Genomic DNA, 24,026 nt, shown 5'->3' with positions numbered 1-24,026 from the left:
TGCCCACCACCTCTCAGTAGTTCATCCAGCTATCAATGGGCCGATCCACTGATAAGGACCCCATCAGTTCCCCAAAGCCCCAGACAACTTGAAGCCTCTGAGGGGCATTCCAGATGCAAGCCATCACAGGGGATATAAATAAAGTCAGTGAGAGTCAAGTCCTGGCTGGTGAGGAAGAGAACTGAGCCAGCCCCTGCCCAGAGCACCGCCCATGGTACTTTTAGAAATGAACAACCCACACCTCTGACCTGCAAGTCCATTGCACCAGGTTCTCTTGGTCAAGATCTCCCCATTCTGCAGCCCAGCTCTTCTGCTTGCCCCACCTCTTCCGAGCTGTCATAGACCGAGGCTATCTCCGGAGACTGGGCTACTCCTCCTGGGACATCCACTTAAATGATAATCTGTGTCGCCCACGAGTCAGTGGGCGCTTCCTGATCTTCAACATTCCATACGGCCACTGCGGCACCGTCCGGCAGGTAAGAAATCCGTAAGGAGGTGGTACCCTTCTAAGGGTGGAGACCAAGGAGAGGACCTTGGGAACCTGAACTACCTGTTGAACACTGGTGTCAGGACAGAGGAAAAACTCAGCCACGACTTCATTTCTCAGTTTTGGGAGACCTAGGGAAGCTCAATCATTGTCTGAAACTTTCCGTCCTCCGGGGAATTTAGGACACTGAACTTGGGTGTTAAGTGCTGATGTGTGACAGATACGTGAGTGGATGGACAAGTGGATCAATGTATTCTCTCAGCTCTGAAGCCAAAGCATTTTCCACAGCAGACTTCTAGCCTGGGCATTAGGGCACACCTGCCATGTGCAGATGAGGGAGGACAGATTGTTTGTCTGACTGTTATGTTGCAAACCAAGTACCTGGCTATGTTCCGCACACTGGAAAGCAGACATCTAGAATATTTGTGAATGGCAAGTTTATATGCCTATTTAATTTCCCTTAACTACCTGTTTATTTCACAAAACCATGACATTGAAATTAAGGAAACTAGCATACTAAAGGTGTAGGAAAAATGTACAGCTGTGTCATCCTTTTTCTCGGTATGATTAACAATATAATATGTTCCAAAGCAAGATCCTTATGCTGTTCTTCTATTCATCTGCATCCCCATTTAGACACCTACAAAAAGCCCACCTGACATTGTTGGAGGTCAGATTCAGTCAAGCGATTTACATGACCCAAAAGAGCCATGAATTCCATACTTCACATTTGATCTGTTACGACAGATCAATGGTGATTCAATGACAGACCATGGTCATTCTTATCCTTTCATTTCTGTGGTCCACTTCAGAGGTTCCTGCCCCCAGGGCCATGCTGGAAGCCCCCACATGTCTGGAAGATGGGTGGCCCCAGGCATTGCTGGTCTGTGGGGAGGATCTTACGGATGTCCTGTCTGGCCCTGGCTGGTCCAGCTGGCCTAGAAAAGCCCATGTTCTGACCTCAGAGCACAGCAGTCAGCAACCACATAGGATGGAGGCCAGTACAAGGGCACCCTGAGGAAAACATTGTCACAGGAAGGTTCTGGGTCTGATTTCAAAGTCAGTGGCTGAGCAGTCACCTAGGTGCTAAGGACATGGCAGCCGCAGAACTGACGGTTCCTGCCCTATGGCTTTTCTGTTCAAGGAAACAGAGCTGAGCCCTGAACCAGTCTTTTGAGTAGTGAAGAGGGGAAAGAGGGTCATCAAACAAGGACTGCCACTGGGGCGTGGCATGGAGCGGAAGGGATACCACTTTAAACAGTGGTGGCTGAGGAGCCACGGCTGAGTGGCGAGGTGGATCGGCCAGGTAGGCGCAGGAGAGGCGTGCCAGGCTGGGCTAGAGCAGGGTGGGGCAGCCGCAAGCTAGTTGTGGGTGGGTGAGGAAGAGACTCAGGGCCAGAGTCCAGGGGCAGATTAGCAGGGCACAGGGCCATGTGGCCAAGGAGTTTGGCTTTTGTTTTAAGCTGTACGTTCTTAAGGAGGGCAGTCCTACCCCTTGTGGGGGAGGAGAGCTAGATGTTGGTTCTTAGGAGCAAAAGCAATAAAATCTTCCTTTATGGATAAAACACGAGCATTACACCAATGATATATTTGTCATATTATGGGGGCCAGAAAGAGGGCAGGATGAGTAGGAAAGAAGGGGTCTAGAAAACTCCTCCCGAAGACCATAATGGAGAAAAGGTTGAGAAGCACTGGCCTCAGCTGGCAGAGAGGGAAGGGCCCCGAGGCAGTGAGTCCAGGATCTGAGTCCTGATGCTATAGCTTCCTAAGCCACAGGCCCTGCACAAGCTGAGCCTCTAGACCTCCATGCAGGGAACAGGAAGGAGGCAGCGAGAGGCAGGGACTGCTGTCGCATCCCCTTGTCCTCCGCAGGTCACATTGGAGTTGCAGGAGCAAGGCTGGGGCCAACGGCCGCAGGGTCAGGCCTGAAGCTCACCTGAAGCCAGACTGGTCTGGGGCTCAAGGGTAGGCAGGAAACACGAGCCACAGCATGGGGTGGCTGAGAGAGTGGAGCATGTTCAGGGACTCGAGAAAGAGCAAGCTGTGGGCTGCCATCATGGGCTTGACAGCCAGCTCCTAGGGCACAGCTTGGCCCTCAGAGAGAAGGCGTTCCCGCCCACCAGGAGCTCCCACAGCACCCACACACTGTGTTATCCCCTCCTGGCATTGAGCTCCCCAGAGGTCCAGGAGTGCCCTCCAGCACATCAATGAGCCGGTGCCCATCGGGAGAGGGAGGAGAGGTCTCGGGCAGGTGCTGGTCAGGGAGCCAGGAGCACTGGCCACCAGCTCCCCTCTTGTCCTCACAGGAACACCTCGGCTCCCTCAGCTACTCCAACTCCATCAGAGGCCGGATACGGGGCCACTCGGGCCGAGTGGTGGTGCGGCACAAGGTGCCCCAGGTGAAATTCACCTGCAAGGTGAACAGTCCGTCCGCAGTTGAAATGGCTCATGGAGCTGGTGACCAGACAGAGGGTGCTGGCTACGATGTGTCCATTTCATTTATCCAGTCTCCCGGCTCCCAGCCTATGGGGGGCATGGTGCCATACTCCGCCAGCCAGAGGAAAGAGGTCTTCCTCCAGGCCACCCTGCATAGCGCCGACCCCAGCCTGAGGGTCTTGGTGGATACTTGTGTGGCTTCTCCAGATCCCCACGATTTCACCACCATCAAGTATGATTTGATCCAGAAGGGGTAAGGAAAATGGAAGCCCTTCCTTGTTGACTGTAATAGCCACACGGCATTCCTTTAGGAACCTGTGGCCTCTGATCTGCATGTCCTAACCTGGAGCATTGTGCCAGGGTCCTCACCAGAGGCTGAGTGGGGGGTCCTCCTAGCCCCGGATCCCAGTGGGGGATATAGTAACAGGCAGCCTGAACAACCTCCCTTGACACGCCAAGCACTCCTGGACAGACCCCTGCTGCTCTGCTCCACCCTTTCAGGCCTAAGCCTCCCTTCCTTTCTGGTTTTATGGTTAAGACTCCCACTCATGATCCCCTTTGAGGCATTTGACCAATACTGATGGGCTGACGGGTTTTCCAAACTAAGCTTAGTTATTCTAGTGAGATTACTCTGGCTCCTTTGGCTAACCAAGTGACTTTCCAAATTAGAACTTAGGCAAATGGTCTGCCTTTCTAGCTCCCCTGTCCCCTAACAGGGACAAAATGTTAATGGATGGGCAGTTGCCACCAAAACCTTATCGCTGACTCAACAGCACCGTTAGCATGGTGAAAGCTGCAGCGGTCTAAAGCCCATGAGAAGCACTGCAGCTCCTCCAAAGGCCAAGAGAGGGGCAAGACAGCACCTGCCAAGGTGGTGTGAGCACAGGCCCAGGAGGTGCACGCAGTGGCACTAACCTGCCCTGAGTCCCAGAGTGAAGAATCCTCCCTATGAATGTATTAGGGCAAGAGATTCCGTTTGGTGCCAGAATCTAACAACCAACACATTTTCTTTCTTCTTTATGTTCAATTTGCTCTTCTTTCTCTAGTATTTTGAAACTGAGATGATTGATTTCTTCTTTTCTAATCTATGTATTTTGAATGTTGTGAACCGCCCTCTCAAGCACCATCTTAGCTATCTCCTACAAATTTTGATGTGGGGTATTCATTTTCACTTAGTTCAAAATATTTTTAAATATCGCTTGAGACCGCCCCATGGGTTGCTTAAAAGTGTGTGGTCTACTTTCTCTATATGGGGGAATTTTTTTCCAGCAATATTTCTGTCATTGATTTCTAGTGTAATTTTATTGTAATCTGAGAATGTATCTTGTGTGATCTTTATTCTTTTCAATTTGTTAAGATGCTTCTTAGGGCCCAGAATGTGGTCTTTCTGGATGAAATTCCACGTGGGCTTGAGGAGAATGTGTATTCTGCTTTTGTTGGACGGAGTGTTCTAGAAACGCCAGTTCGCTCGGGTGCATTAATAAGGTGCCCTAGGCCATCTACATCCTTTCTGGTTTTGTGCCTGCTGGGCCTGCCAATCACTGATAGAAGGATATTGAAGTGTCCAGCTGTGGTGGCAAGTCTGTCAGTTTCTCTTTGCGGTTCTGTCAGTTTGCCTGTGTATTTTGATGTTCCACTGTAGGGAGGGTGTACGTTGAGGTTTGTGAATTGGATTAAGGACTAATCCTTATCTTGGTTATCTTCATCAAAGATTATCTTCTTGGAGGGTTGATTATGTTATATAATGTCCCTCTTTGTCCCTGATAATTATCCTGTCTCAGAAGTTTGTTCTATTGAAAATTGACCCAGCTGCCCCAGCTTTTGTTTGATTAGTGTTCACATGAAGTATCGTTCTCCATCCCTGGACTTTTGTCTGTATTTAAAGTGGGTTTCTTGGAGACAATGTGTAACTCTAGCTCAATCTTTGTTGTTGTTGTTGTTGTTGTTTTTTAAATCTACTCTTTTTTATCTACTCTGTCTTTAAATTGGCATATCTGGACCATTCATGTTGCTGAGAGAGTTAAATTAAAATCAAACATCTATGCATTGTATTTGTTCTTTGTTTCTCCCCCCCACCCTTCCTTTCGGTGCTTTCTCTGGTTTTAATTGAGCATTTTCTGTGATTCCATTTTAGCTCCTTTTGATGTGTTGTCTATACTTCTTTCCTTCACTTTTTCAGTGGCTGCCCTAAGATTTGAAAATAAAATTAAATAATCTTCAAATAATTCAACCCACTTATAAGCTTCCTTTTGGACAAAATAGACTAATCCTTCTGAAGGCAAGAGTTGTAGCTAGTATGTAATTACTTTGTTTTCACTGCATTTATTTTGTGGCTAGGTATAGTGACTTTCCATTCATAGTAGTGTTAAAACACAGTGTAGTCATTTCTTTGGAGTGGGTAGTAGAAAGACTCCATCTGGATTTCAGAGGTCTGTGGTTTAGAGCAATTTCACACTATACTTGAGATTAATATCTTGGCTTGGGGTTTTTCTTCCCACCAGGTGCATCAAAGACAAAAGCTTTGCCAACCTCCCATCCCACCAGAAGAATGTGGCCCAGTTCAAATTCAACGCCTTCAGCTTTCTTGACAGCTACGACGTGATCTATCTGAAGTGTGAGATTGCTGTGTGCAGAGACGGGGACTCTTCCTCTCGCTGCTCCCAGAGCTGTGCAGGGCGGAGTAGGAGGGGTACAGGCCTCGCTGAGGCCAAGGAAAAGCAGACTGAGCACTTCCCAGTGGTCGGGCCACTGGAGATCCACAGAGCAGCTGCTCAGAGCAAGACCCTGGTGTGATGTCTGCAGCTTTCATGTAAATCTGTTAGAAAGTAGGAAGGAAGGTCCATTTCCTTCAGTGAAGCAGTGTTTGACAAATCAGACATTCTCTACGTAGAGACAGGTGAAAGAAACAGAAGAGATTGCTTCTCGGAGGTGTATCACTAAATAAACCTTCTCTGGTTACCGAACTTCTAAGGCATTACTCTTTGTAGGCTCAAAATGCTGATTTTCTGATTCTTCACTGTTGTCTTAAAGTGTACAAATTATTATCAAAAGCAGGGTTGTCTCCCACCCCATGGCCAATTTAAAGATTATGTCTTCAGTTTGGTTCCTTATTATTCAGATGCTAATAGGTGGATGGATCCCTGCTTCTATCCCACTTGTGGTGTGAGAATTATTTTCACATCTCACCAAGAGTCTTATGAAAAAGAAACCCAGCACCTGTCAGGAAGTCACTGCTCATTTTTCTCATTTTCCTGTCTAATACAGGACAGTTGAATCACACATGCCATTGATTCACCAAACAAGCTTTAATTGTCCTGTTTCAAAGGGAACAAGGTGGAGCTTTGTGGGGTTTAGGTTGCAGCTTACAAAGATAGGCCAGTGCATAAATCAAGAACTACAGCGTCCGCTCTCTGAGCTGCCAAGAGCCCACATGCTCATGTTCTCAGTCTGGTTCTCAGATTGCAAAAGCATCTGGAAAATTTGAAAAGTACACAAGAAATTTAAAAGCAAACAAGGAAAGACAAGCATATCCCAGCATCCCCTGTTAAAGGAGACAGCACCCACTTTAATCTATTTCTCTTGACTGGAAGAGACCTGCCTAGACTCACTACCTTCAAAGTTGTATTGAAAGACACAGTCAGATGATTTATTTTTTTTCTTTCACTTCTCAAGAAATATTCAATTGTAATATTTAAAGTATGAGCCAGGTGCAGTGGTGCATGCCTATAATCCCAGCGGTTCAGGAGGCTGAGACAGGAGAATCACAAGTTCAAAGCCAGCCTCAGCAATAGCAAGGTGCTAAGCAACTCAGTGAGACCCTGTCTCTAAATAAAATATAAAATAGGGCTGGGGATGTGGCTCAGTGATTGAGTAACCCTGAGTTCACTCCCCAGTACCAAACAAAAAAGAAAAAAAAAGAAAAGAAAGTCCCCACCTCCAAGAAATTATTTTGGCCTTTGTGGATAAACAGCATGCCTGAGCTGAGACTACAGTCATCCGGTCCCTCAGGGAGACTGGCAGTTCCCAGTGGGATCTGGGAGCTAACGCTGAGGTCCTGAGAAATGAAAATCTGATAAGTGACCCAAAGAGGTGTTGCCTCTAAGGGGGGGCATCTCAGTTTTATTACAGACGTGTCCTCAGTCAGAAACTGCCTCACAAAAATACGAGGCCAATATACATTTTGATGATGTTCTCACACATAGAAATTGATGGAATATAACTAGTGGCCAATTTGGTGAAAATGACATTTTTTAATCAAATTCATTATTTGTCCCTGAGGAAGTTCATCTTCAGTCATATAAAACAGTGATTTTCATACCTGTTTCATTCATGAACTTTAAAGGAATTGAGGGGTTTTCCTGGGTAACTGGGGGCTGCTAGAGTTTCTACTCTCCACAGTTCATCTGCCCATTGACTGCCTATCCACAGTGTGTGGAGGAAGTAAAGGCTAATAGCTAGGAATACCCAGCATTTTATGACTTTTAACAAATTCCTAGTGTGGAATGGACTGACAATGAAAGAACTAACATTTTTTAAAGTAACTAAGTAAAAGTCCAAACAAAGCTGAATATGAATTCCTCTGGGAAGCGGCTCTATCTAAAACACTTGAAGTGGTTTTTAGGAATAAAATAATAATAATAATAATAATAATAACACTTGAAGTAGTTCTTAGGTTCTTAATAATAATAATAATAATGATAATAAAGGTTTGAAAACCAGCTGTGCAGCATTCCTGCCCCATGGATCAAAAGGCACAAAACAGGGTTAGGCCTGTGATCGGGAGCACCAAGAGTGCAGACCAAGAGAAGCTCAAGGGAAGGCTGTCTTTTTCTATCCAAAGAACCAGCAAAGGGGCCAGCTAGCAAGACAGCAAACTGTTAGGCAGAAAGTGTCTTCCAGCCAAACATCATGGGAACACAGGGCCCAACTCCTCTCCAGCCTGCAAAGGTAGAGTGAGGATCCTTTGTCCCACCCTCCGCCAGCACTCCTGCCCTCCTTCCTCCCCTCACCAGGAGCATGTCAGAGAGGACAGGTGGGCACTGGGATGCTCATCAGCTCTGGACCACAGTGAGGCCTTCACCTGCACACCCATGTCAGGTGCAGACCAGGTGGAGAGCCTCGACCTCCATTTCTACCTCTATGTGGAAAAGACTTTCATTCTGTGCTGGTCAGAGCAGGGCCCAGTGGCAAGCCAAGGCTCTCACCCCTGCCCAGCAGTGACAAGGTGACTCCACCCCCTTGGACAGCAGAGGCCATGCAGATGGCCTGGATTCTACTCCCTGGCCCTGCTGTTTGTCCGTGCCTGGTATTCCACTGCCGGTCCCTTTGTTTTTAGTCTTTCTGAAACACTATGAGCAAGTCTCATGGATTCAGCGTAGAGGAGGCTTTGTCTAGCGAGACATTCTGAAAATCCTGCTCTTTGAGGAAGTAGATGTAGTAGCTGCTCAGAGGTGACACCTAGATGCTCCTCAACCAGCCACTCCTTCTCCAGGCTGCTGGGAGTGTTGGTGGCTGATTTCCCTCAGCTCAAGACAACTGTCTTGTGTAAGTTCACAGCCCTGACTAGAGCAGCCCTCATCCAGACTGGCCAGGCTGGCACGCAAAGCTCTGAGCACCATGCCTTGATGGGACCTCTGAGGGGCCAGGCCAGCTCCTGGGCTGCAGCTGTGTCACACCCCGTCGTCTCCTGCTTCCCTCTCCCCTGCTGTTTCTGAGTACACATTCCAGGAAGCCCCCCCCCCCCCGTCAGAGATTGTTTTCCTCTCTGACCCTCACCTATGACAGTGCTCGTGTGGCCCTAGGAAGCAGATTCCAAGTAGGATTCCGGGGTGGGGACTGAGGACTCTGCTGGTGATGAGTGGGGCACGGAGGACCCCAAGTGCTGGCACGTTCTCTCCTTTAATCCTCATCACACCCCAAAGTGGGGACGGGCAGCTGCTACCAACCCCTATTTTAAGTTGTGGTGACCAAGGCTGAAGGTGACCTGAACAGCATCCCTGACCAGAACTCAGGTCACCACCTTCACACCCAGGGCCTTCTATCACTCCCTATAGTGCTTACTAAAGAAAGAAATTCTAAACAGTAGCGTGCATTCTGAAAACACACGAGTACAGCTCGAGGACCTTTCAGACTCGTGGTGACATGATCTCACCCTCTAGTGAGACACAGTACTTGATAATTCTGATAAACCTGACCATTTTCTTAGAATTACACATTTGGGCCTGATATGCCTCTGCCTACCTGCCGTGTTGGCCATCAGAGAACCTCTGGTCAGTCCCTGATGAAGAGGTGGCTGAAGGGCAGCAGCTGCCAGACAGGTGTGCTGTTTTAAGTACTGAATGTGATTTTCCTTCTCTAATTAAATATCTAAGTATTTAAAAGTTTGCAGTAGTTGGATTTAGGTTCTATGATGAACATAAGAGAGTCACTACATGGCTGCTTAAAATAACTACATGAAGATATTAAAAAGAAAAGGAGGAAGATCTGGAATGGAGCTGGAAAGTTATCAGGCCAATAAAGACTGGCCCTGTGAGAGCAGACTGTCCCTCATATCCATTGTGTATTCCCTCCAGCGTCCTGTGGGTTCAACGCATGTGTCGGGCACTCGGGAAATTGGCTGGATTTACATTAGAAGCCAGAACTGTGTGTGTTGTGTTCCGGCAACCACCTAGAGACTATGATTATATAGAATCTAGAGTTAGGCTCCCTTCCTGAGACTTCTAGCCCACTGTGTTTTATGTATAGTCAAAGTCATAAGCACCCTGATTCAGCATATGGGCTCAAAGTCATGAATATCTGCTTGTGAGAATGTGCTCATATATGTAACCTATTGGCACTGTGCCTTCTTTGTTTGCCTGCACATTAAAAAAAAAAAAAGGCCTATGGAGAAGATTGGGGGCTGCTGCCATCTTCGAATAAAAAATGTCTACCATCCCAGCTGCACCTTGGTACATCTTCTTTCAACTGCCAGAATCCCAAACCTTTTTTCCAAATCTGAGCCCCTGCAGGACAGTAGCATATTGGCTGCTCCTTGTTTGCATTTTATATTTACATTTTTTTAGCATCTAAAAAATGAAAGTACCTAACTTTGAAGACTCCTTTTCTTGAGTAAAAGTAACCTTTTTCTCTTCATTTAGTATTTGTTTAAAATGTTTTATGTTGCTGTGTGCAGTGGCACACGCCTGTAATCCCAGCAGCTCCGGAGGCTGAGACAGGAGCCTCCTGAGTTCAAAGGCAGCCTCAGCAAAACGCAAGGTGCTAAGAAACTAGGTAAGACTCTCTGTCTCTAAATAAAGTTCAAAATAGGGCTGGGGATGTGGCTCTGTGGCCAAGAGCCCCTGAGTTGAATCTCATGAACTTAAAAAAAAAATGTTTTATATTCATGAGAAGAGATGATTTTTCATTCATTAATGCCTTTCATTCCTAAGATGAGAGCTTACAGATGTGATATTTGGTGATTTCAGTCATCCTGCAACAAGACACACTGGCACAATGACATGAAGCCCTGTGTATCACTTTTAAGGGACCCTCCTGTTTTATTCATAACCTATGTAGCCATGAGGTACCATTTCTTTCAGCATCAGAGAGAAAAATGTGTTTCATTTAGGGCTGAACCAGTTAGTCAATGGTGCTGCAACCTCTGGTATTTGTATTCCATCCGTTGATTTACAAAACGCTTTGCTGCAATTGTAGCCACAATCACTGCATTCAGAGCAAGAACCACAAATGAAAACAGATGCAGACGGTCAAAAGGCTGGCTCTGAGTTTTGTCTGCATGTGTTTGATGCAGAAGTTCTGTAATTGGAAACAAATTTGTTTAAAAACTATTAGCATTACAAAAATTTAGTAACATTTATATCTCTACATAATGACTCTTATGCATGAATGGGTAACATTAATGTGTAACACATAATTCCAACACAATCTAGAGGGACCATTATCAAATACTTAATTATGTTGATGTTTAAATACATTCATTTCAAATGATTGACATAGTTTGATTCCTTGATGTAACATGACCACCATGTGGAATTCAAGCATAAATAGTCCAATGAAAATTCAGATTTGTTTATTAATAGTCACTCTGTCCCATGGTTGTCAAATATCTATTTGATTGACAGAAAACTGTCTTGTTTATTCCTTCATAACAGAATACTTTTCTAATATGCAGGGTATTTCTATAATGGCTTCCATTCATTAATGTATTTATAAAAGTTATTAAATTTAACTTGATTGTTCTCTTTTGTTTTTGCCACAGAAATATTTTACTACAAACCAGAATTGCTCCTATATTATCCAAACTAATAATAACAAATAAATACGCAAGTCACAGGATTTGTTGCCAGCATCACTTTCACGGGAGATAAAAATCACAGAGAGTTTTTATTTCTTGTGGTTTCTCTTGTGCCATTTAATTTTGGACTATCCTCAAGTATTTTCCACTGTCTCTTTCCCATGCAATATGGCAGATCTCAGTCTCAGTCCTTTCGAAGGAAGCTGGTTTGTTGTATAGTAATATAATAGATTTTGTTTTTAAAAAATAACTACTGGGACTGGGGATGTGGCTCGAACGGTAACGCCTGGCATGCGCGGGGCGCTGGGTTCGATCCTCAGAACCACATAAAATAAAATAAAGATGTTGTGTCTATTAAAAAATTCTCTCTCTCTCTCTCTCTCTCTCTCTCTCTCTCTCTCTCTCTCTCTCTCTCTCCTCCCTCTCTCTCTCTCTTTAAAAAAATAAATAAATAAATAAAAATAACTACTTTTTTCAATAGGCTATTATGTGGGATGCTGGTTGATTTGTTTTACTCATTTAGGAGTTCACATACATTCTTTCTGATTCTTTATCTGCTGTGGCATCTATAATATGGAGTTGGTAAGCTAACTTATTTTTAGAATTGAGTCCAAAAGGCATATAAATGATGGTGAATCATCAGAATCAGGAGCTTATCCCGTTGTGGCATCCATATTACCAACAGATAGAAATAAGTACTAATTCCATGTGCTTAAAACTCATCACTTATTTGCTAAAATCTCTATTATAAATCTGTAATCTGCATATTTTAAGAACAACTAGATTTGAGAAGCATTTGATGAGCCATGAGTTGTTCTTAGATCATGAACCAGCTTTGTTCTTACCTGAATTTCCACTCGCACTGCGATCCCTTTTCAGACGAATTGGTCCCAAGATGGAGTCGGCCTTCCACTTGTATGAAGAAGTATCTCGCTTCCTTCTAGAGACACAGCCTTGACTGCAGCGAGACTGATGATCACTACTATCACATATCAAAACTGTACACTGCAGATACACAGAGCTCAGACTTCTCAAGAATTTAAAGGCACTAAACTGGAACCTTCCATAGTGTCTCAGTAAGGGATACACCTTGCAAGTCTCATCTCGACCACATCTGGAACAGAGTTCATGAACACAGTCAGAGGACACCCAGCAGCTCAGTCTGTCCCATACTAAAAAGAGATGACACAAAGTTTTCTCTCGACTGTCTAATTTGTAAATCTAGAAATCACTATGAAAGACAGCATCTGAGGCTCAGACCACAGATCTGATTTCTGGGTAAGATAGAAAGATTCCTCCTGACACTACAATTCCTGTCCATGTGAATTAACCAGCAAATCAATCCCTATGTACTGGGACTCAAGCACCCTTCCTAATATGCTTGTTGTTAATATAGATAAATGGCTGGTATAGTTAAAATCCATCCACTTTTAGGGAAAACCTTTCTTTTCAAAGAACTTTATACTTTTTCTCTTAAGAATGCTACATATATTTTCCTGATGACATTATGTTCTAGGCAGCACACGTTACCTTCTGGGTTTTTGAGGAAAAGAATCAAAATGTACAAAAAAGCAAAAATGTAAATGCAGTCTTCTTAATGAAAAACAAATTTGTTCTCCACCAGCAAATATTTCATAAATACATCTAAAATTCTAGAGGATATCAGTGCCTACATAAATATTTTAATTAAATTATTTGAGATTAGTAAACAGTTACTATGTTTTATAAATTGATTAAGATAAAGTTAATAAAATTCCATGGGAGTAGCACTAGGAAAAATTTATATGTATCCACGTACAAAAATATTACTTCATTAAAATGATTATTACTCCTGGGAAGGAATAGCATGCATCAATTATATTAATACCTACCCACTCTTGATTAAGTCATAGATTGGAGATGCAAAGTCGTATGTGGGAGATGCTCTACAGGTATCCAGAAACACCACCAAGTTTGGGTCTGAGGTGTGCAGACTGACTTGAACGAAAAGTGTTTGGTTCAGATCCACATAATACGGTGACTCAAGTATGGGATTTTCAAATAAATCAGACTCAAAAAGAGCCATGCTTGTGTTGTATTTGCCCAGTGCAATTTGATTTTGTATAACATCATCTTCTGTTATGTACATCATCTCCACGGTAGAATTATGTTCCATTTCACACTTCACAACAATCTGGAGGTGTTTCTGGCGAGTGATCACTGCCGAAGTCGGAGATGCAGTGAAAGTGATTATATTGGTGTAAGTAATTGAATGGTCTTCTACCTGCCGAAGAAGATGGAATTCAAATTTTATATTTTAAGCCCGGTAATAATTTACAGCATAGATGTGAATAACACTTGCAGGTAGAAACATAATGGGTTTTTTTTGTTGTTGTTGTTTTTGTGGTGCTGGGGATTGAACCCAGGGCCTTGTGCATTTGAGGCAAGCACTCTACCAACTGAGCTATATCCCCAGCCCTAACATAATGTTCTTAAACCGTGAGATAACAGCTTTCATGACAAAAATACTATAGCCCTTAAATGCAAATTTTATTGAAGAAATGACCTGGGAAATGACGACACTGTGGAATGAGGGACATAGCTTATCTTAGAACGACTTGAAGATAGAATTGGATGGAGCTGCTTTCAGCTACATTAAAATTTATTTTGAATGCAAATTTGCAGCCCTATGAGACTTCAACCCCTACAACATACTGTCCTTAACTTAGTGCATAAAGAGCACTTAGTTAGTGTAGTTACCTGGGCAGTTTTCCAAATGTACACAGACAGAAGCTCTGAATAAGGGCTCCCTAGTCTGCCTTCCTCAGTTGAATAAAGCCTGTGTGTTCAGTTTTGGAAAAAAGAAAAATAAGTATGTACGTACACACACACACACACACACACACACAGATACACACACATATAGACACATATGTATGTGTATGCATGTGTATATATATGATATATAAATATATGTACTATATATATAAATCTCTCTATATATAAGTATATATGTATGTGTGTATGTGTGTATAATTTTTAACATCCCGAGTGAAAAGCTCATAGTATGTATTTAAAAGGACTAACTGGTTGAAAAATCTTTGAGATCTTGAATGGGAGGTCTAGAATATGTAAAACAAATCACAGATGTACAGTAAATTTCTTTTTTTTATTATTTTTAAGGATGTCTCTACCTTCTGTCTTTACAAAGGAAGGGAAAAGACCTTAAAAATCCAGCCCAATTTTTGTTAAGTGTAAGATGTAAGCATTTTTTAAAATACTTTTTTAGTTGTCAATGGACCTTTACTTTTTATTTATTTTTATGTGGTGCCTAGAATTGAACCCATGGCCTCACACATGCTCGGCAAGTGCTCCACCACTGAGCCACAACCCCAGCCCAGATGTAAGCATTTTATGCACAAGTGTTCCCGGTAGACTGTTAAAGCCACAGCACATAGATGTTCAAACTCTCCCTAGTGAGTTTTCAGTTCTTCACCTTCTGAGCAAGACAACCACCCTGCAATCCCCTTGAAGATGAAGGCAGCGATCTGACATCTGTGTGTGAATGAGTGTGTACTTTGTGTATCCACACATGCCCATCATGGCTGTGCTCCGTGACAAAAGCTCCCAGGTATCACACAAGCCCACCAGCAGCATTTGACAGAACCCAGGTGTCAGAGTTTCACTTTACCCTTTTGATTGTACCACATTCATCCAGAGGAATAGCAAATTCCACAACGTTTGATACTTTGGGTCTGCAAGTTGGGTCATTTAGTTGTAAGTTATTCTCATTATAGCCAAATGACGCCAGGTAGGATTTGTTTATGATGACTCTCATCTTGTCAGAGGCACAAGTTAAAGATGCTATCGGGAAGAAAAGGAAGGAGGAGAGAGGATGATCACATTGGGGCCGGGTAGCAATTTTAGAAATTGAGACTTTCATGTGCAGTTGAACCCATAAAATGCCAAAACCCATATTGCCCTAATGGGTAGTTAAAAGCCCGAGATACTGGAGCAGTTATATGTACACTTTTTACAATGTTCATTGTCACCTAGTTTGGGGCTAGAATTCATAAATCTAATATTTTTAGTTGTCTTTGCAGAAAGCATTGAGGAAACCAGTCCGTGTTTCTAAGGAAGCCTTCCTTCTAAGGAAGTTAATAAAGTTATGTATTTCCCTTAGATCAAGTAATGCACAGAACTGTCTCAGGTTACAGCTACCCCCCAGTAGGTATGACAGCCCCACATAGGAGCAGCCAGAGGAAGGCTGAGAATTTAGGAGCAGTTTCTATGTATGCAAAATATCCAAGAAACATAAAACATGACTTACTAGTGTTGACATTTTCTGCATAAATTGAAGTGTAGGAAGCAGAAAAGCCCCGGTAGGAGTTGGCATAATCCGTAGAGAGCACAACCGTCAAAGAGTCTGAAGAAGACTCAAAAGTGGGTGTCCCGCGACCACAGACTTGTCCCATTAGGCCAGAGTTGGTGGAGGAGCCATCATAGACAGCGATAAAATCAAACCTGCAGTGCTGATCGACTTCCAGGCTAGGAAGAAGGCCTCCCATGAAAAGGCTTTTTCAAACAACAATCCCGTGCTATTTTCTATCACCCCATTCTTAAGCGATCAGAGATTCGTCCTTACAGAGCCATCATGGGCTTATGATGATAACCCTGGGTCTGTGTCAGTCCCTAGCCTCGAAAAATAGTTCACTTAGTTCAACACAATAGTATTGCTAAGTATTTTCCTTTCTAGGTCAATTCTTTGAAGAGTGCCCACAGCGGGGAGGATGCCTGTGATTATGTCCCTTCCCCAGGTTCCCCCAGTAGCCAGGTGGGTTCACTGCTTTGCTCCGGTGGAAGTACTTACAAAATCTCTTTGAAGCTTAGTTTTATCTTATAACCTTTCTCTACGTGTATGTGCCACACACAATAAGCCAGCTCTGGGTGCGGCTTTGGGTAATTGGGGCTGGTGAAGGATCCTTCCATAGCCTCCAGGTAACCACCACAGTTGGAAATAGCTGTAAGGAAGAGGGAGGTTATCAAGAATGTTAATCAGATGCAGACTTCTTTTAATTTCTGTTTGGGGCATGAAGTTAACCTGCTTCCCCTGGGTGTCATTCCATTTTTGTCTTTCCTGTGGAAGGCATACTGAGGTTTTCATTCTTCTTTATCACTGGACTTTCTGCCCCTGAGTACAGTGGAGAGAGGGAATTTTTATACTGTTGCCAAATGGATCATTCTAAAGCAATCTATTGTCTCTCCTGGAGAAACCCTCTATTACCTGGCCTGAGCCATAGACAATACAGACACACTCCCACGGCCAGCATCAGAGGTTCTTCCTCACTGGGCTCCAGCCCAGCTGACCAGTCTCACTGGCCACTTGCACACAACCTGCTATTCCAGCCTGCCCTGTCCTCCCAGCTCTGCTCAACGCTAGTCAGCCACAGCCCTCTGCCTCTGCCCTTCCCTATTCCTGCTTTATTAAGCTCAGCTCAGACATAGCCTTCATGAAAACTCCCTTGTCTCTCCCCGTCCTACTAAGTACACAGGAAAGAACGAGGATGAACCAAACAAAGAGGCAACCCGGAAGACTCCTTTGGGGGAGATATAAAATGGCTTTAATGGTCTGAATCGGATAGGGGCTGGACATCTCAGTTATCTGGGCCTGGGTCCAGCTTGGAAAAGCCTGACTGCTCCATTCCAGATATTTGATGATACTGAGAATCAATGGAGTAAGCAGAAGAGTGTCACATTTAGTTCTGGGCTTTTCAAAAAAAAACCAGAGTGGAGCCTTCCCCTGCGAATCCACTTGCTCAAGTCCCCAGCATTCCACTTTGGGTAAAATGGAATTCAGGTGCTATGACTGTGGGACCACCTAACATCTGACATCTGAAACTTCGGTCAGCTTTTCTCAACACCTGCTTCCCAGTCTCTGTTGGCAGACTTACTGAGGGACTTGATAAACATCGAAGCCATATCTAACAAATCAGACCAAGGGAGGCACCCTCCCACCACAGACTCAGCCGACGGCCTCAGGGTCCTGATTAAACAGGCTCAACGTGGAATCTCTGCTTTGAGCTTTAACACAGCACCTCTCAGGCTGGAGCCGTCTGGTCAGCCACAGCCCTCTGCCTCCCACGGGAGCTAGTTAGAAGGAAGAGTTCACAGGCTCCCCTAGAACCAAGGATTAAGAATCTCGGAGGTGGAGCCCGAGTCTGTGGCTCAACAAGCTCTCCACTTAACAGCCCACACACTTGAGAAAGAACAGCTGCTCTCCCAAGTGGAGCGATCTCCAGGGAACACACTCAGACTCAGCATTACAACTCAGGCGGGCAGGGGCGAAACCTGTTTGTGGGAGGGCTGGGGAAAGGATGTGGGGGTCGACTTACAGGTGCCAGAAGGAAAGAAGTAGTAGAAAACAAAGACAGATCTTTGGATTCTTGTGGAGTCTGTGAGTATTTGAAATGTCAGTGTATTGTACGATGATTCAAAGACAGGAACAAAGTCGTTTTTACTGCAGATTTTCCCCAGCAGAGGCCCATTGGTAGAGTTTCCATCAAAGACTTGAATGTTTTCACTTTCGCACATTCCATCTGGATCCAGCCTGTGGGCAGAAGGTGCTTGTGGCTGGTGAAGAGACACTTTAAAAGGGGTTTCACAGAGCAGTCAACTGCTCAGACTGGCACGATGATTTATAAAGCAGGGACACATCTACTTTCATTCAAACCTCTCCAAGACCAATCACCAACCCCACCATCTTCAAAATCAAACCACACCCCATCAGCCTCGATGGGCTCAGGAGATGAACTGATTTATCTATACCTTACATCAGCTAACATTAAATATGGGCCTAGAAGCCAGGACTGTTCTCCCTCTCTCATCTCCGTCACTCCTGTCACCCATGTGACTATTTTGGTGTAGAACCTTCTTAGTTAGAACTGGTCCCCATGGATAGCCAAGGCTGTTGAGAAGCAAATATTCTTCCATAGCCAGCTCTCAAGGTAAAGGGAACCTTAGCATCTCCCAACTGCCCCTTCCTCCCCTCATAGCACCACTTCCTCCTTCACACAGAGTCCCGTGTTCCCACTGGACAGGGCAGTCCAGATTTCAGTTTTCCATCCATTCTGATAGGGTCTCCTCAAATGTCCACAAGGGCATGTGTCCAAGATGGCTTAGAGCAAACAATCCTAGAGTAGAGAAACCAAGTTCCCTTTGCACTTTAGTCACCCATGGGTGGTGTAACTTTGGACAAGTGATGTAAACTTTTTTTTTGTGTGTGTGTGTGTGTGTGTGTGTATTGCTGGGGATTGAACCCAGGGGCTTGTGCATGTGAGGGAAGCACTCTACCAACTGAGCTATATCTCCAGCTCAATTTAAACTTTCTTGACCTCAGTTTTATCTTCTGTAAAATAGGAATATCACAACACTGTTTATTCTTGCAGGAGATTTAGTCTATTGTGAACATGAAGCATCTTCCATAGGCTTGGCACAAAGAAGTGATCAATAAATGCTAAATATTTATTTCTGCCTTCCCTTTCTTCTCATGCTTTTGTTCTCTTTCTCTCTCTTTACAAATCAGGAATAATATCTATGTTTCTTAATAATTTTATCATCCCAGGAAGTAAAATTTATTCTTTCCCCTTTCCTCCGTTGCAGTCAACTGACTTCAGTGATACATGGCCACAGTTCTCAGTGTGGTACCTGGACAAGGAGCATGGCATTTCTTGGGAAATTAGTTTCTATGCAAATTCTCAGGCCCCACAAACCCCACAGTAGAGGCCCTGGGGGAGGGGTTAGCAAATGTGCCTCAATGAGCCCTTCAGGTGCTTTTTATGTATATCAACGTTTGGAATCACAGGTTTGGTGCTTTAAGGCCTGGAATCTGGAATTGGTCTAGCAAGGTCATTTCATTCACTATTTGTGTGATCTTGACAAGTTTTTAACCTCCCTATGTTTGTAATCCTAGTATTGACTTTGAAGGACCTCTGTAAGCCAGTGCCAGCATGTGGTCTCCATGGGTAACTATCAGCCATCATCACCATCATCATCATCACCATCATCATTAGAATTACTACCACCTCCAGTGATGGCTGAATTCTTTCCACAGAGAGACTTCCCCCATACTCCATTGAGCCAAAGGTCAAGCACACTTGATAGGAAACTGAAGGCTCTACTTACTGGACGTGGGAGAAGATGATTCTGATGCTCTTGTTTTCTGGTCTCTCTATGGTCCAAGTGCAGTTCTCAGCAGCATTGAGTTTCAGGATCAGGGCTTTGTGGGTCTCTGCCAGATTGGCTCCTCCCAGACTGGCAGTGCAGGTTGATCTGCCTGGTAGAGACCACACCTCGTGTTGAGGAATGTCCTCAGGCCCTGACCCTCTAATAGCGACTAGTACCTACCTCCTACATTAAATATTCATACAAGCATGCAGCTGACTGCAAAGGGCTTTTTGCTCCCTCCAGACTAAGCTGTAAGCAATTGATTTTTCCGCCTTGGAGGACTAGGGAGAAATTGTAATTTCCCTTCAAATGGTCCATAAAAGCAACTATAGTAACATTTGAAGAAAGACAGTTTTAAATGGAATCTTTATATCCAGAATGTGTAAAGGATTCTTACAATTCAATAAGAATCTAATTAAAAAGACAAAGGGTTAGCATAGACATTTTTCCAAAGATCAAAACCTCCACTTATAAAACAACAAACTTCTTGTTTTCTTTTCCATCTCAGATGAGTTGAAATGTCCTCACAACAATCGTCTTTATTTTGTTTTACCTAACAGTAATTATTAATAGTATGTTCATTAGGAAAAATCAAAAAGAAAAGACAATCAAGAAAAAAAGTCTGATCCCACAATCCCATCCACCAGAACCAATCATCATTAAATCCTTTCTGGGAACACATCTGGACTCTTTCCTCTTCTCTTTCCAAATTTCTGAAGTGCTTGAATGCATGTGTAACATAACATCATATTGTACAAATTTAAAATAATTACTTTCCCTCTTATAATAAATGCTTTCTTGTAGATCCTTTTCTCATAGATTTTTAAAAATTTGCCAGTGTTATTTGTTGGATTCACTATAACAAAATAAATGTTGGAAATTTATATTGTGTTTTAGTTATATAAATACACATACACACCGTGTATATATCATGTACTCTGATTCTTTTCTGAAGATAAACTCTCTTACTAGAAAACTTGCCCAGTGTAATTCTATGTGTTTTATATCTTTCCATGTACATTGTCATATAAGCCTGAGTAAAATTAGTACTAACTCTGAATCCCACCTACAATATTAGATTAGATTTTTTTTTTCTGCATTGGAGCCAATGGCAGATAGGAAAACGTGACATTCTGGAAGAAGCCTGGTGATAGAAGTTCTTCCCGCTTGCACTGAGAAATCTGGTTCAATTTTCTTACCTTGAGGCTCCGTTGAATTCAACTCTGCCAAACTGGAGGCAATTAAAAGAGCCGAAACAATGAGTCTTCCTGCAACCTCCATGTTTATAAGGGGCCAGGCAGCCCCTGAGGCTAGCAGGCTTTTATATCTCTCTGTTTCGCAACCATCTGGTTTCATAAGCTATCAGGCCACCTCTAGGGAAACGTGTCAGTTTGGCAGCACAAGGGCTGATGTAGGTGAGAACACAGCAGCTGTGTGACTGCACTATTGCCAGCGGTCCCCAGCAGTGAGTGTCTGCTCCCAGGCTCATTCCTGGAAGGGCTGCAGGCAGCGCCCAGCCTGAGCTCTTTATAGGCCTCAGCATCTGGCCGGGTTGGCACTGGAGTAATTCCTCAGGGAAATGACCTGGTCTTTAGCCTTGGCCTGTTTGTAAGGATCACCAGTGGGGTGGCACAGGTGACAGTTTAGGCCTCCACTGCTCTTCCCCAGTAATGAAAGTCTTAGGGGGTCCAAAACTCAGTGGGACCAAGGGGTTATATGGCACCTGAGAGGACTCTGGGCCACTCAATACCTACTAGGGTAGGTGAGAGGAGAGGACAGAAGACAGGGAGGAAAAGAAAGTGCAGGAGCTTCTAAATGGTTTTGTCTGCAGAAGCTGAAGCAGGTGGGTCAGAGCCCCTCTGGCACTGGTCCTTTGCTGCTCAAAGAAAGGAATCCTGGTGGCTAGATTGAGTCTAGGAAGAGCAAGTGTCTGTGTGAAGAGGGCTGTCCTCTTTCTACCCATTCATTCTGCAAATGTCCATTGCCTGCTGTTCTAGGGCTTGGGAACACACAATTGAACACAAGAGATACAGCGCCTGCCTTCCTGAAACCTGCACTCTAAATGGGGAGACAGACAACACACATACACACAAATATAAATTAAAATTCAGAGAGGGAGAGGTATTTTGTATACAGCTTTAGAAGGAATGGATTCTTACAATTCAATAACTTAAAGGATCCAATTAAAAATGCAAAGGACCAGAATAGACATCTTTCCAAAGATCAAAACCTCCACTTATATAGCAACAAATTTTCATTTTCTTTTCCATCTTTTCCACAAGGTGATTGGATAGAGTGGCTGCTGTAAGTGGGGAGGGCACAATGTCTGGTGGGCAGAAGGCATCGTGAGAAGATGAGATCTGAGCACAGAGACAGGAGGGAGGCGTTCCTGTTCCATCTGGCTTGAAGGTTGCATTGTAGGCAAGGGGCAGGAGCAAAGGCCCTGCACGGGAACCAGCTGGGCAATTCCTTAGCACTCGGGAAGGAAGGAGACAGCGTGGCTGGACCTGAGTGATGGGGAAGGAACTCTAGAGGGGAGGGAGGGAAAGCAGGGGATGGTCCGGGGAAAGACCTGTGTGGCAGGGGAGCTGTTTGGATTTTGTTCTAAACTGCATGGAACTTTTTGGTGGAGTGGGACTAATTCTTAAGGAATCTCCTGAGACTAAATCTTAAGGAATCCCTGTGGAGCTTTGAGATGGGTAGAGCCTGGGTTTCCTAGGTGGGAACCTTCCTAGCCACCCTGCACCCTTCTGTGTTGCTCTTATGGCTCTGCAGCCCAGGAACCTTCACTAGGACCCAGGACAGGGGCTTTCTGGGGGAAGGCAGGTCCTAGACAGTGCCCCAGGGCATCCACTCCTTGTTGGGTCCCTAGGTCAGAGGTCGGCCCATACCTGGTGCTGAAGGACCAAGGCAGTCCCCTGTAAGGCTAGATAGTGATGCCCACAAGGAGCTGGGCATCCCTCAAGATCTTTGCACAGATTTGCTGGGTTCCTCTCTTCTCAGGGTGGGTGGCCACAGAAGAGACAGGGATTGTGTGTCCTAATGTGAGAGTGAGTAGAGGACAGGCCTCTAGGGAGGGGACCATTCAAATTACTAATAAGGGCTCCCCTTCTCCTATGGTCAGGATCTCCTCACTCCCTGCTCACCACTGAGTGAGTGGCCTGTGATCTTTCACAGATCCTCCTGGTCCCCACTTCACATCAAGGAAAGCGAGAGATCAAGGGACCGGGGGACATCAAAGGAATGCCCCAGGTGAAGGCAGAGGTGGGATAGGAACTATCGATGGGCCTCTAAAAACTTGTATGCATGCTCTGTCCTCCTGCCCACTGGTGGGGTTCTAAAGACCACTTGTTTCACTGCCTCGTGGTGCCTAGAATGCCTGGAACAGGCCTAGTACCTCCATAGGGACATACCACCACCAGCCTCCAGGTCCAGACACGTGGCTGTCACAGGGTAGTTCAGAGGAGACTCAGCTATCTGTGTTCCATCTGCTAAGAGGTTATCGGGGACAAAATTGAAGCGAGGTGAGGGATGAGCTGTGGTGCTCTTGAAATTTAAGAAGGACAGGTCATTTTCAGATGGAGGATCTCAGGGTACCATCCAGAAGAGTCGCAGCCTGGACTCAGCCTCTTCAAAGAACCCAGAGGCTGGGGAGCACAGGGAGCTGCTTGACTACCTAAGGGCAGCTTCGGCAGAGTGGAGAAACGCCCACCCACCTCTCACCTGTTTCTCCAACACAAATGTCCTGAGTGTTCCTGAGACAGCCAGACCCCCGCCAAGGACTAAAGCCCAGGCAGCAGGTGGCCCTCGTCTGGCACCTTGTTCCAGTTCTAGCCCCTCATGACCTAGAGGAAGCAACTGCTTCCTTCACTTTCTAGTCAGCTCCTCCCCTCAGCCCACTCCAGGAGGCAGACCCTGCCACTAGTGAATGGTTCTTTATCTTACGTACAGCTGCAACACCCACAGTTTTCTTAACGAGGGAGTACAACATGGTTACAGATGGACGTCCATGCTCAGGAAGAGATTCCAGAGGCTCAGTAGAAGCAGCAAAAGCAGTGAGAAGGTGTATCCTGCTGCCCATGCTGTGGTCAAGGAAATCTGGACTTTGGCCTTGGCTGGAGGCTCCAGTTAGAGTTGAAGATGCTAATGGCTGAATGGGCACTGATGGGTCTGAAAAGTGGTCTGAAAAGGAGGACCCTGCTTCTGAAAGTGTCAGGAGGTCAGCAGGATGGACCCCGGGCTTTCTACATGCCCTTTTGAGGCCATTGGGTCACCCCATCATTACAGTTCAGACAACTTAAACCCAGATCTGTCCAATATGTCTGTTCTCACTCTTTCTCAATGAATGGCATCCCCTTCAGGACTTGTGACATAACTATCCCTGGTGGAAGAGCTGGGAACAAGCAAGCCCTCGGAAGGAGAACTGAAAACATTGCTCTCGCTTGGCATGTTCAGTTGTGGCTCAAACTGGAAATACCCTGAGGTTGGTGTGCACTTTCCTTTTGGGGTTGTAAAAGTATGGGCCACTTTTATTTTCTACTCTGTCTCTCTCTCTCCTTTTACCATATAATATTACATGCTTGTTTACCCAAGTCTCACAGTAAGTAA

The 24,026-nt window shown here is 44.8% G+C and overlaps 2 protein-coding genes across 3 annotated transcripts in view; one reads left to right on the top strand and one right to left on the bottom strand.

Moving 5' to 3' along the window:
- LOC101959402 (scavenger receptor cysteine-rich domain-containing protein DMBT1) overlaps window positions 1-5,886 on the top strand; it is an 87,147-nt gene extending 81,261 nt beyond the window's left edge. Inside the window, exons 36-38 of the mRNA XM_078019334.1 lie at window positions 301-476; window positions 2,794-3,176; window positions 5,425-5,886. Coding sequence (XP_077875460.1) covers window positions 301-476; window positions 2,794-3,176; window positions 5,425-5,716 — 851 coding nt within the window. The 3' untranslated portion in view covers window positions 5,717-5,886. The remainder of the gene's footprint in view (window positions 1-300; window positions 477-2,793; window positions 3,177-5,424) is intronic.
- A 4,548-nt stretch (window positions 5,887-10,434) lies between these two features.
- Cuzd1 (CUB and zona pellucida like domains 1) overlaps window positions 10,435-24,026 on the bottom strand; it is a 36,243-nt gene continuing 22,651 nt past the window's right edge. Inside the window, exons 1-9 of one of the 2 annotated variants that reach the window (XM_005320742.3) lie at window positions 20,618-23,936; window positions 19,377-19,527; window positions 17,588-17,802; window positions 16,066-16,216; window positions 15,526-15,743; window positions 14,887-15,059; window positions 13,088-13,479; window positions 12,062-12,330; window positions 10,435-10,717 (exon numbers count right to left, since the gene is read on the bottom strand). In XM_005320742.3, the coding sequence (XP_005320799.2) occupies window positions 10,545-10,717; window positions 12,062-12,330; window positions 13,088-13,479; window positions 14,887-15,059; window positions 15,526-15,743; window positions 16,066-16,216; window positions 17,588-17,802; window positions 19,377-19,527; window positions 20,618-20,774 (1,899 nt within the window). In that variant the 5' untranslated portion in view covers window positions 20,775-23,936 and the 3' untranslated portion in view covers window positions 10,435-10,544. Of the gene's footprint in view, window positions 10,718-12,061; window positions 12,331-13,087; window positions 13,480-14,886; window positions 15,060-15,525; window positions 15,744-16,065; window positions 16,217-17,587; window positions 17,803-19,376; window positions 19,528-20,617; window positions 23,937-24,026 lie in introns of those variants that run through there. The other variant, XM_078040314.1, reaches the window with a different exon arrangement.

This window comes from Ictidomys tridecemlineatus, chromosome 1 (genome assembly GCF_052094955.1).
Source record: "Ictidomys tridecemlineatus isolate mIctTri1 chromosome 1, mIctTri1.hap1, whole genome shotgun sequence".
Taxonomy (NCBI): domain Eukaryota; kingdom Metazoa; phylum Chordata; class Mammalia; order Rodentia; family Sciuridae; genus Ictidomys; species Ictidomys tridecemlineatus.
This window is presented reverse-complemented; position numbering and strand designations above follow the sequence as displayed.